Below are 14,082 nucleotides of genomic sequence, written 5' to 3' on the forward strand. Positions count from 1 at the left end.
GTTTGGATGCAAAGAAGAAAAAGCCCCAACCAAATTCTGCAGTCTTAACACTCAGAGTGAAAACGTATCTAACATCACTCGTATGTGCTTGTAAGGATGAGGCAAGCTAGGACTTGTTTCCTAGGATCCGTTCTGCCAAGTGCATGGCTTAGTTGCCTGGGTGTGAACCTCACTGCACTGGACTCTGATAGACAACTGAATGGGCATGCAGGGTGATTTGGGAATGTGTGTGGTAACAGCTGTTCCAAAGTAGAAAGGAAGCGCTACTTTGCCTTCATTTGCAGCCTCAGTGAGTAGTCTCAGTGGCTTCACCTATACTTTCCTTGGATAAAAGATGTGAATTGCAGATATAGTTGAATGTTCCTTTATTGAAATGATGCTGGAGAGTGTATTCATTTCACAGAGAGAGACAAAGCCAATAAGCATTCCTGGCACACTTAGATTCCCATCTTAGAATATGATCCTTCCTTAAGCGACTAGTTTGATGAAGAAAGGAAAAGATTCTTGTTTAGAACATAGAGCAATCATAACAATATAAAGCAACTCAAGCTTTTCTCTTTTTCTCATTGTTGTCAGCCAAGTGGAAAAGGTCCACGCCTACCTGAAGTGTATTGTGTCATCAGCCGCCTGGGTTGCTTTGACTTGTTTTCAAAGGTAAGATTTTTTTTAATGCCTATCTCTTTATTACTTGCTCCCAGAAAACCTTTACATTTAATGAATCAAGAGGATAAATTCTTCATTTGGTGGGTAATAAGAGTTTATTAGAATTACTTCATTGGACAATTCATCTCTGTTATTGGCTTTATTAAAGAATGCATTATTATTACTTCTGTGTCTGGAGCAACCTTGAGTTGAAAAACATCTGTTGTGTGGGTACTGGCTCTCTTTCTGCTTTCCCCCCATTGTTTTTTAAAACCATTTTTGGCCGAGCTGTGAACCTTGGCACATATGTCTGGGATGCTGGACCAGAATAACACCAACCGACTATATATTTATTGAGAGATATAGGGAATGCTTGCAAGTACTTTTTTAAAGGGAGTTGATTATAAACAGTGCACTTCCAATCCCCATGGATCACATTACCTGTGTTCTGCCTACAGGAATCCCTTGGGAAATGATTGTGCAGCCCAAGCGACAAGCAAATCAGTAAAAAGTGAAGAATGTATTTGCAACAGTTTCTGTAGCATAGTGATTAAGTGAATAAGCACTCCGCTGGTTCAAATCTCGTTACTGCCATGAGTGCAGAAGGTGGCCTTGGGTAAACCACTCCTGTCAGCCCCAGCTCCCTGACTATATTTTGGAGATAATAACAACAATGATCTTGTTCACTGCTCTGTGCGAGGCACTAATCTGTCTAGAAGAGTAGTATATAAGTGGTGCTGTTGTTGTTATCTAAATTGCAGGTGGGGGGAATGGATAGGCTGTATGTAGCTCGGGGGTACAACATATTTTTGCATGCACAAGTTCTTAGATTCAAACTGTGGCAGTTGTATCAGGGATAAGAAAGGTCCCTTCTGAGACCTTGAAAAATTGCAGTCAGTCAGGACATGAGACGCCAGTGAGCTGATCTAATTTGTTACCATTTAGGCTGGCTATTTGTGCCTTTGGTTTGAATACTGCTGAAAAGCCTAATTTTGCTCTAGTTTTTTATGACTCTGCTCCTGTTTTAATATTTTTGGGGTTTCTGACTTGCTGCTTTTGAGTTGATTTATGATCTTGGATTTATGGAGTTTTGTTGTTGTTATGTAGAAATGCACTATGAATATTTTAAATAAATAGCAAATTTATCCATAGAATGTCAAAGATGCCACAGATACTCAGCAGTTTTACTAAAATATAAAGTTTCTAAGGCAGGGCTTAATGGGAACAATACTCCGGCTAATTAAACACCAGAGTAAAGCTTGGACATTTTGACAGACTCATGGTAAAGTGGTCTGACGTTGTTATATAATACTGAAGAATTCTCAAATATAAGGAAGCAAATAGTATAATTTGCTTACTGGCATGGTGAGGGCTGGGGAGATCTAAACTATTTGTACTGTTGCTGCCTGTGCCTAACAGACCATATGTTCTGTGTCTCACTTGGATAACTTTTTCACAGTGAATGGGTTGACTGAATAGAATTTGTAAGGGAGGCTTTTCTTAGTCATTTTTTTCTGTGTGTCACTATAGATAGGCAATAAATAGGTGATATGTTACATGTGAATTGGGAATGTTATGTTTAGAGTTCCTAGATTCAAATTGTACCACTGCTGTGAATACACCAGAGAGTGTTGTCCAAGCCACCAGCTTTCCATGAACTATATAAAGATTACACCCTTCTAAGTCCACCAAAGTAAATGGGCTCAAAAAGGAGTAACTCTGCTTAGGATTGTACTGTTAAAAACCCTACCAAGTAGTCATGGAGATTGATGCCAGGCAGTAGAAACTAGATGAGTCAGCTGTGATTTTGAGCTGAAGAAAATAGCAGACAACGTACAGTTGCAAGTCAGGAAACACCAAACTGATTTGTGACCTTGGCAAAATGTGCAATTATGCCAGGCTCTGGGAGGATTTTCTAAACACTGACAGGAGAACAATAGGAAAAAATAATTTGAGATTTGTAATAATGAAATTTCAGAGGTATTTGCTGTAGATGAACTTTTATAAAAATTTGACTAGGTAAGCAATTACAGTAATAACTTCAAGGTAAATCTCAGATAATATGTCAATTGAAACAAAATCACCCTCTTTAGATTTTGGATTTATAGCTCTCCAGGCATGCACTAGATGTAACATTTCTATATAATGAAAAAACATTCTTGGGTAATTTTCCCCTCTTGTTTTTTCGATCTATACTTCTTTAAATCCAGTGCTCTATTCATATCCCCGCAAATAATAATTTCTCCTTCTTGAAAGTCCAAACATTTTTCAAAGAATTTCTCGTAAAAATTTTCTTTCGCATTATTTGGTTTATATAATGTAGCTAGGGTATAATTCTCCCTTCTGGACATCTGATTTTCAACAATATATGTCTTTCTTCAGAATCTTTAAATTCCTCAATAACATTAACTTGTTGATTCCTCACATAGACTGCCACTCCCTCTTTCTTCTCATCTGCTGCTGATGGGTAGACTTTACCTAATTTTTTATTATTTAGAATGTGCTCATGAATTCTTTTTATATGGGTTTCTTGAATATATATAATGTCCACTTTCTGCTTCCTTAGCAAATTGAATATTTTAGATTGCTTTGTTGGGGAATTTAAGCTGTTAATATTTACTGACAGGATACTAAAGTTTCCCATTTTGCTAATATGTCACTGCTTGATCCAATTTTCCTTCCTTGCTTTCTAGTGTTTTTTTTACCTTCTTGTTCCTCTTGATCTTCAGATGAGTTTTCAGCCGCCAATTCTTCAAATAGTTCTTTAGCTTGCTCAGTTGTTGATATCGGTCTTTTTCAATTTGGTAGAAGAACTTCAAGAGCAAATGAGATTCTCAAGTGGTAACTTATCTCTTTCTTTCATAAAGTTTGTTTTAGGAAATCAAAGTTTTTTCTCTTTTTCAGCAAGCTTTGTGGGAGATCCTGAAAGATTTGTACGTCTATCCCAGATACCAATATGCCATGTGGTTTCTTGGTCCTGGCTGCAAATCTTGAATTAACTCTGTATATTGGATCTATATCCGGGAAATCTTCCTCTGTTTTAAAATGATCCTGTAATAACACTCTGAATTCCTCTTCCAAGTATTTCTTTTCAAAATCTTCTGAGATATACTGAAATCATAGATTAGAATTTCTACTTTGTACTTCCAAGGTTTCTGTTTTTAATCTGCTAATTCCAGTTGCTGGGTTAAGTCTTCTTGATGCTGTTTGAGATCTTTATATTGTTTTTTGTTTTTTAACTGTCTCGATTTCCCGGGCATTCTTCTGTACTATCTTAGATTATACCTTCTTCTCAGATAGGCATCAAACATATTCTAGGATAGATATGTGCTGGATATCAAAAACTGCATTAATGAATTTAAAGAAGGCAGAGATACAACCGAAAATCTACGCAGATCATAATCCCCTACTGATAGAATGGCAAGAAGGTGGATTTAGAGAAAGAAGATGGAGACTGACTAATAATATTTTACTGCAAGATGATATTCTAAAGAAGTGCAAGAAAGATATAGAAGAGTTCTTCAAACTGAACTGAACCGATGGTATCGCCATCATTATAATTTGGGAAGCAAGTAAAGCTTTTATGAGAGGGAACTTGATAGCTTTGACTTCAAAAAAAGGAAGGAAAAAGCAAAACAGCTGAATGAAATTACAGCCAAAATCCAACATTTGGAAGGACAGCACAAAAAATCTCTTAAGAAGAGAAATTAAGCAATTAAGAAACCAACTGAATCTATTGCAAAGTGAAGAAAAGCAGAAGAAATTAAGTTTCATGAAGCAGAAACATTTTGAACAGGTAAATAAGCCAGGCTGCTTCCTGGCCCATTGTTTAAGGAAAGAATCTGAAAGAAGAAGGATAATAAGAGTAAAAAAATCAGATGGAATCACACATCGAAAAAGAAATACATCAACAATTTATTTCCTCCCCCCCCCCCATTATATAAGAAAGAAACCCCTAAAGAACAAGGAATGGAAGATTATGTTAAAGAGACACTAATTCCAAAGTTTAACTCAGAAGATAAGGAGGTGATGAATCATAATATTACAGTACAAGAGATCTCACAAGCGATAAGAAAAATGAAAAAAAGATGAAGCTCAGGGTCTCGATAGGCTAAATAAATGCTTGGAAGAAGAATTGATATTGCCACTTCAAAAAGTGATGAATAAAATAAGTGAAGATAAGATTTTACCTACAATGTGGCAAGAGGCTTATATAATGTTGATCCATAAAGAAGGAAATGATCCAATGTTGTCCCAATCATATAGACCTATTTTGTTATTGAATTTGTATTACAAATTGTTAACTTCTATATTGGTAGAAAGGCTCAGAAAATGCATAACAAATAGATCAGACAGGCTTTTTCTCAAAGAGATACATGAAAATGTTTGATTTGTAGTTGACACAATAGAATTAGTGGGGGGAAATGGATATAAGATGGCATTTGGGGGGGGGGATGCTGAAAAAGCATTTGACAACCTCTCTTGAACTTTCCTACAAAAATAGTACAGAAGTTAAATTGTGGTCCAATATATGAGAATTGGATACAAGGAATCTATACAAAGCAAAAGGCTAAGATTTTAATCAATGGGGTACTAACAGAAGAATTACAAAATGAAAAGGGGACCAGACAAGGCTTTCCACATATTAGCAATGGAAATTTTCGCTTCAAAATTAAGACAAGACTCCAAAATTAAAGGTTTGAAAGTGGATGATGAAGAATTTAAATTGAAATGTTATGCAGATGATGATGTTTGGATAATTTTGAACCTTCATGGGGCACTACAACGTGTAATGGAACACCTTGTGAGTTTTGGAAAATTTTTAGGATTTAAAGTTAATAGGAAAAAAACTAAAATTATTCTCAAGTTTTTGACAAGGGAAGATGAAGAAAAAATTGAGGAATTGTTGGGATGTGAAATAGCAGTAAATACAGTGAAATATTTAGGCATAAATTTAACAAGACAAAAGGAAACACTATTTAAAGATAATTACAAAGTATTATGGAGAATGATTCAAAAATATCTTGAAAGGTGGTCAAAGTTAAAATTGTCTTGGATAGGAAGAATTTCTACAATAAAAATGAATATTTTACAGAAAAGTACCTTTTTATTTCAAATATTGCCAATCAGTATAAAAGATAAGACACTGAAAAGCTGGCAAAGACAGATAAATCAATTCATTTGGAATGGCAAGAAACCAAGAGTAAGATTTAAGGTACTACAAGACGAAAAAAGAAGAGGAGGATTGGCAGTACCAAACATTAAGTTATATTATGAAGCAGCTGGTTTGTTTTGGATCACAGATTGGATTAAAAACCCAAAGGACAGATGGATATGATTAGAAGCGGCTGATTTGCCTGAAGGGCTATATAATTACCTTTGGGTGAACAGAAAAGCAAGGACTCAAATCTGGGACTTAGTAAGAATGAGGATAAGCCCTCTGATATCACCAGTACTGTCACCAATTGATGCCTCCTGTGATAAGAATCAGAGGAAAGTTAATGACTTTATAACTTACCAGGTTAGGATAAATTCTCAAGGAAGGATAAAATCATGACAAGAAATTTGTGACGAAGGAAAGGAAATACAATGGTCATTTTGTTTCAAGTTTCATTTTCTTGCAAGTTGCATTACAAGTACTACATTAGGTCCTGAGAATAATAATAATGCTTGGCAGTAATAAAGGCACATAAAGGTACATAAAATATTCTTCATTAATCTACTTCCCACAATAGGGTCAGTACTTAGAGTCCCCCTCCCAAATTGAGCATCTGTCCAGCACTGTTGTCACTGAGAAATCTTAGTCCTTGCTCAGATGCTTCGCTAATGAGTTAGGGACCATAGACGTCACTCACCACTTTGTTGCATTGCATATTATCCATTGCTTTGAATATGTACTCCTATATACTATCTGTTCTTCATGATATCTAATGTCCTAGAATTATGTTCTGTTTCAGCAATTCTTCAACTCTGTATTGGATCCTTGCTAATGCTATGTCTTTGTAAAATCCCATGACATTGTTTATGGAAATGCCCTTGACACTGTTTGGAAATGTCCTTGATACTGATTGTACTAATCTCACTATGTAATCCTCATTGAGTCTCAGTGAGAAAGGTGAACTATAAATGACAGACTTAAATAAATAAATAAATTTGTTCGTATAGAATATCTCAGGGCAGAACTTTCAAAAGGAGAACTATTAGTTGGGTCTGTTTCTAACCTAGATGTACCAGTGTTCTGATCTTGGAGTTGTGCAAAATTTAAATTTAATATTGTTAAATACATGACATTTAGAATTTCCTACTTGCTATCAATGGCAGGAGCAATACTAGCATAAGGTGATGTGATTATTCTGCTTCTGATTTCTTTTGTACTTTACTGTGATGGTTCAGATACTAGATGAAGTTGAAAGGAGGAGAGGAATATCAGCTGCCCTGGTTTATCCATTCATGAGAAGTCTGATGGAGTCTCCCTTTCCTGCACCTGGAAAGACAATCAGAGTCAAGACATTCCTGCCTGGAGCTGGAAATGAGGTTAAAAAAACCCTTAAACTGTAAAGTAAAACTCTAACAAACCCTCTCCAAACAGTAAAAATAGAAAGAAAGTGGATAATAGAGAGTTAATAACAGTTCTGGGATTACCATGTCTTGTGAGTTTTAAAAATTTCCATTTGTAATCTGTTTCATTAGGCAATTTGAGGTGGGTGGTACATTGGAAATTGAATGTATATTTATTTAGCAACTTACCACATGCTTCAAGGTCTCTTGTTATCTGTGAAAATATGTCAGAGTTAGGCTTTATCACAAGGTAAGCAAACTAGCAGTTAGTTTCAAGGTGTTTTCCTGTAAGATTAATTACCCACTTGTTAAATCAGGAAGCTACAAGTCATCACAGGCAAGAACAGTGGAATTAGTGACAGTTCTTAAACATCTGTACTTTGTAGTACAGTTTTGCCTATATTTGATCATTAAAAAGCTACATGGATTCTGCCTCATGTATCTTAAAGATGTATATAATTTCTCTTTTATCACAGAAACCAAGCTAGCTGAGGAAGAGATAATACCTGGATTAGTAATTTATATGAGCTAATTTTTATCTGCGTAACACTTCATATTCTGCTTCAGAAGCCAATATTCACATCAGCTTTGTGGCATGTGTGTTTAATGCCAAGTGGGCATTTACTTCTCTGTGTGCGTATTACTATTCTAACATTTGAATACATGTTGCAGAAAGTACCATGTGAAGTGGCTCTGAGGAATATGATGCAAAAGATGAAACAAATTCTCAAGGCACTTATGATGAGCAGCTTCTCAGAGAAATATTTAGATGCTTTCAAATGTCACATAATAATCAAGCCACATTTAAACTCAAGACTACATTGCAGTTGGTTGGTTAGAGCATAATTTATGTTTGTTGAATACATTCAGGTCATAGAACTTCGAAGACCAATGGACTCTCGTCTGGAACATGTGGACTTTGAGTGTCTTTTCAAGTATTTGAGTGTACGACAGATCATCAGAATCTTTGCTTCCCTCCTGCTGGAACGACGAGTGATCTTCATAGCAGATAAACTCAGGTAATCTCACAACAACTTAATGCAGAGCTCTCCAACATGGTGCCTGTGGGTGCCATGGCACCTGCCAACACTTTTCCTGGTACCCATCCTAGCGTTTTAGAAAGTGGGTGAGGCAGGTGTGGTACTTGCCCAGCAGAGCTTCTGACTGGCCACTGGAGTGCTGATGGTCTGGGCAGATTAAAATAATATTGTTTCCATGGCAGCAGTATTGGTTTTATTCTCTCTCACTCCTCTTTCTCAGTGTTTTTTTAAATCACTCCCTTCTCCTCTGTACTTGGGCTTCCCTTCAGTGTGTGGCTGTGCCTCCTGTGGCAACTATTTTGTATCTATGCCCACCACCCTGTGTCTGAATTCCAAGGTGCCCACAGGATCAAAAAAATTAATCAGGATTTGAAAACTATCAGGAAGCCTTTCAGTGTGTTGGAAATTGTTTGCCCTGTTCAATGACAAGGAAGTCTTGACTTCTAGAGTTGGTAATATCCAATTCCACGCCCCTAATATTTGATAGCCACTGAGTGAAGCTAAATTAACTGGACTATGATACCTGTTGTATTGATTGGTACATTTATTTATCTACCTCATTTATACCCCACTTTTCTCCCCAATGGTGACTCAATGTGATTTACATAATTCTCTTCTCCTTCATTTTATTCCCACAACAGCCCTGTGAGGTAGGTAAGACTGAGAATGTCACCCAGCAAGCTTCCATGGCAGAGTAGGGATTTGAACATAGTCCTCCCAGATCCTAATCTGACACTGGTTCATAACAAGGTACACATTTACAGGTGGGAAAATGGGGGAGGGGGGCTTCCTAACTAGGCCATAGGTCCAGCTAGCTCAGTATTTTTACTCTGATTGGCTGTGACTACTCAGGTCTCAGCCAATCAGAGGTCTGTCTCAATGCCTAATATCTGAGGTCCAAACTACATGTTCTTTTTTTCCTGGATTCTTCACAGTTCCTCATGTACACCAATCGGTCAAATCTCCAAGCCTAACAGCGGAAGTGGCAGCACCCTTATCCCAGTTGGTTATTAGGAAGCTTGGAGAACACCTGCAAGTGTACTAGGAGGTAGTGCTTCCTGCCCCATCCCTGTAAAAGACTAGAAAACACAGAAGTGCAGTACCATAACAATCATGCCAAGAAGTGGGACACACTTTTGATCATGGAGGAGATCAGTCTTTGGTCACTAAGTGCCCACAACGCATACGCAACTACATTCCACACTGATTTTCAGAGGACATGGGGAGCTGGAGCGAGGAGGAGAAGGTGGGGAAAATATTTTCCTGTAACCCATTATCTCAGCAGTCTCTGCATTTGGAAAATCGCCCTTTTCCAACAACTAATGTGCTAAGTTCCCTGACCTGGATAACCCAAGTGAGCCTGATCTCATTGGATCTCAGAAGCTAAGCAGTTGGCCTTGGTTAGCAATTGGATGGGAAACCTCCAATGAAGACCAAGGTTGCAGAAGCAGGCAATGGCAAACCATCTCTGTTAGTCTCTTGCTATGAAAACCCCACAAGGGTCACCTTAAGTCAGCTATGATTTGACAGCACTGTCCACCACCACAATGTGCTAAGTTAGGTGTGTGCTGAATGAATATTACATGGAGCAGATGCATGACCCAACTCAGGGGTCATTTCGTAGAAAAAGAGCTGGAGGAACTCATTAGCATATAGTTAAGCATATTAGCTTAACTCATTAGCATATGCCACACCCCTTGACATCACCAGAAATGTGTCATTAGCATAACTGATTTGCATATGCCACACCCCCTGACCTCACCTATCCTGACTGCTTTGGACCCAATCCTGGCCATTCAGGGCCAAAATTGGGCCCAAAATGGCAAAAAGGGGCTGAAAGGGGCCCAAAATGGTCAGGATTGGGCCCTGCTGAACAGGAGAGTGATCCACCACCCGTCAGAGGCCCAATCCAGGATGTTTCAGCCCCAATCCAGGACGAAATGGGCCCCAAATGGCCGAGAGTCAGGTGGGTGGGGCCACCTGACATGTGACCTCTGGGGAACTGCCGGAACTGCGTTCCTGCACGTTCCCCCTCGAAATGAGCCCTGACCCAACTGCAGATTCCTTCTATGAAAATATTATCTGGAAGTAAACTTACAAGTCAGTGCAGAAAATTAAATAGATTTTTGTATATGTATATATCAGTGTAGAAATTTAAAAAGATTTCATTTCTTCCTCCAAATCCTATACTCCCAAAGAGAAATAAAAGTAACTGGTAATGGGATTTGGTTAGCATCAGCAAAACTTTTTCAACATGCTTGTTAAAACATTCACTCTACGGCACAGAAGTCCTTATACCAATCAGTTAGGAAAGTCTGCACGACAAAATACTATACTGGGAAATATTTTCTGAGCTGATTTAATTTTGAATCTTCATTTGTTATGATGCGTTTCAGTAGCAGAGAAGTATGATTGTTCTGCAGCCCTTTCGGAGTTAAGCGGTGTACTTTGAGGCTACCATTGCATAGTGGGGTATGGAGAGATCCTATGTACTTACTGGTGTCTCTGCTAAGTGTTGACAAGGATGCTATGATACCTTCCTGAATAAAGGCAATCAGAAGCACTTACACATTGATAACATCTTTGGTTCATTCCTGTGTGAGCTAGTAATGACCTTTGCTCAGACACAGAAGTTCAGTGCCTGCTTTGTTCAAAATTGACTGCTATCCTCTTTGGCTGCTATCCTCTTTGGCCACAAGTCTTGGAATGAAGAATTCATCTAATGAGAACTAAATTTTGTCATGAATGATTTATTCTCCAGGAAAATAAAGTCTGTACTGGAGGTCACCTTTAATGGCATATGTAGCCAGATGGAAAACCTTCCACTGAAGGAGCAATGGTTAGAGAGTTTGGAACTCGTGTTAGTGTATTTCAAAGTCCACAATTCTCACCAGGCATCATAGCGTAACTGATGTTGTTGACTCCTTCATGCACAATACCCAACAAGATAAATCCTTAAATATATCTCATGTCTTTTCAACATAAAGTTTATATTGGCTTGCTTTCATGGGAAGAAAATTCTTGGGAGAAAGACTAAAGAGTCTAGAGTTATTCTTTACATTGTAATCATAGTTAAAACAGTTTTGTGCAAGGGGGATAGTTGATAATTGGCTGATGTGATATGGAAAGTATGCACTTCCTTCTCACTTCATACCCCCTACTCCAGCTTTATCATGCAAACCTTGTTTGTGTTCTGCAGTTTGTCACATAGTTCTCTCTTTTCAATCAAGTCAGCATGCAAATTAGAGTGGAACTACTTTGATTTTTGGTGCCTTTTTAGGCTTTACAGAAAGTCATTTATTGGGAACTATAAAGAAAAATGTCTTGCAGGGGAAAAAAGAGAAGAGACTGCTTGAAAGAACTGCTTATACACTTTCAAAGATTGTTGTATCAGCTTCACTATATTTATCTTTATTATCAGAATCCTCCAAACGCTTGTCTTGCCTTCTCCATATACAGAATGTAGTGATGGTGCTGCTCACCACTTCTCCCATTTCTGAATGGAATGCTGCCTCTTCTATATTCTCTCCCTTTCTAAAATGTTGGCTTCTGTAGAAATATACATGGTGCTTGAGGAGAGAGGTGTAAGTGTATTTCAGATGAAGTCTGCATAACTTTTGACCAACCAAGCAGAATGCAAGCTCAGTGTATGTCTGATTGTTGCATAATGGGGTTTTCAGTGAAGTGCCAACTTTATTGCAACAGAACTTAGCACATTAAGGAGCAACATGAAGTGTAAAGGAGGGTGGACGTCACCAAGTGCTTATGTTACACCCTGGGATATATTACATGAAAAACAGTTGCTCCAGAAAAATAGTGGCTTAAAAATCTTTGGTGTTGTGAAATACCTCAGCTTTTGTTTGGCTTTTAGTCACCTTCTTAGGCTGTTCATTTCCTGTGTCTGAAACATGATCTTTTAAACGTTCCTCAGGATCTGAGTTTCCTGTAAATGCTGCTCAGTCATCTTCTCTTGCGGTTTACTACTAATCTGTGTGTTCAGTTTTTTGCCTTTGAATATAACCATTGTCCCTGAATGGCATGTGTTAGCATATTCCGCAACTTGGGGATTTTTCTCACGGTCACAGCTATTCAGTCAGCATTTTTCAATTGGCATTTTTCTTTTATGGGTGGCAACAATGACTCATGTTATTATTTTGATAGTTTCAAGGAGAAATAATCTAACAAAATACGTATGGCGTATAATTTTTTTCTATTTGAGGAAGGGAAGCAACTTGGATTCTGTGCTCTCAGTCTGTGACTTGGATCAGTACAGTAAATGGTGCATGACATAGTACAAGAACTATATGCAGTAACAAGTGGACTTGGACCATGACTATTTACTTATGAACTTTGATGAATTTACACAATTTGTTTTTGCACAAAAATTGTATTTACTGATGCATCATTTACTGTAGCATTACAGCATATGATAAATGTACTAAGATATTGATCTATATATTGGTTACATTAATTATAGGAGTTTGGATACAGGTGCATATTTTTTTGAGATTTCTATAGGCACTGGCACTTTTTTGAAATCCTCTGTACGAGAACATAGGAATTCTACATTTGTTTACATACCATACTGCATAAATAAACATTTGCACTTTAAATTCTTAGGATTTCTTTGTTAAAATTTAAACAGCTTACTCTTTCCTTTGGGATTGATGGGATGCCGGTTTGCCTTTATGTATGTATAAGAAGTATGGTCTACTACTGTTATTAAATCTGGAAATAGAATATGCTGAATGAAAAGTCAGTTTGGATTTATTTAGACTAGAATTGTACTATACTTCGTGTCTTAACTTTTGCTTTGTCTGAGCTGCTTCCGTGCTACTCTTTTTTACTGTTATGAATGAAATGAAAACAAGACTTAGAATCCAAGCCTAGATGTCCCATGTGATAAGAACTAATGTTAAATTTATAGTACTTTTCATATTAGAAGTTGGACGTGCTGCCTCCAGAAATTCTATGGTATTAGATGTCTTCACATTAAGTTACCATGGTACAGCTCGTGGTTTGTATATTATATGAGATGGAATCCTCAGCATGGAGCTACTACTAAAATGTTAATTAAAAGGTCACTAATAGTATCCTGGTAATATCTAAATGCACATACTACAGAAATCTTGCTTCTGTGATCAAGTCTGGGTCTGGACAGTACCTGGAAGGGAGATTTCTGGAAACCATATTATATCTCCTTTAGCCCCATGAAAGAAAAGGAAGATCCTGGTGTAGAACCCATTTCAATAGCAGCAGTATTTATTTATTACATTTGTAAGTACATTTAGGACTGTGCCACTACTTTAAACTTTAGCACATTGAGGTTTGTTGGGCCCCCAGTGAGCAGACTTGGAAACTACTAGTAAAGAAGCATTGGACGTTGTTCTTAACCACCATAGATCATGATTTTACATTTCATTACCCTGCATACTTATATAAAGCCTTTAGTGGTTTGTGGAATTGCAATTAGTTTATGATGACCTGCTGAGATGACTCAGCTTTCAGTCTGGGCCCAGAAACTGCAAAGTTGGGCAAGTCAAGAGGTGATGCATGGTGGTGTTTTGTGCCATAGTTATGCCTCTGTGTGTGCATAGGCATTGGACCATGCTGGGCTGAATGTTTATCTCAGATCTATGTAGTGTCTGTCATACACATCCCTTTATTTGCCACAAATCATCCACACTGGCAGGATAACCAAATAAATATAAGTAAGTTTCCCAATAAGCTAAATTGCTCCAGATTAAAAGAAGGTCAGCTTTTCCCACTTGTGCTCCTAAGTCTGCCAAAAAACCTTTGGACATTAGAATCACCATCCGTATTTCCTGATCAATAAGATGAA

General features: G+C 37.6%; 1 protein-coding gene across 4 annotated transcripts in view; it reads left to right on the plus strand.

The window, feature by feature from the left end:
- Positions 1 to 14,082, plus strand: part of DENND2B (DENN domain containing 2B) — a 233,650-nt gene that overhangs the window by 199,038 nt on the left and 20,530 nt on the right. For all 4 annotated transcript variants that reach the window (XM_054970816.1, XM_054970815.1, XM_054970817.1 and 1 more), the window contains 3 exons: positions 577 to 654; positions 7,036 to 7,176; positions 8,071 to 8,219. In XM_054970816.1, coding sequence (XP_054826791.1) covers positions 577 to 654; positions 7,036 to 7,176; positions 8,071 to 8,219 — 368 coding nt within the window. The remainder of the gene's footprint in view (positions 1 to 576; positions 655 to 7,035; positions 7,177 to 8,070; positions 8,220 to 14,082) is intronic.

This window comes from Eublepharis macularius, chromosome 2 (genome assembly GCF_028583425.1).
Source record: "Eublepharis macularius isolate TG4126 chromosome 2, MPM_Emac_v1.0, whole genome shotgun sequence".
NCBI lineage: Eukaryota > Metazoa > Chordata > Lepidosauria > Squamata > Eublepharidae > Eublepharis > Eublepharis macularius.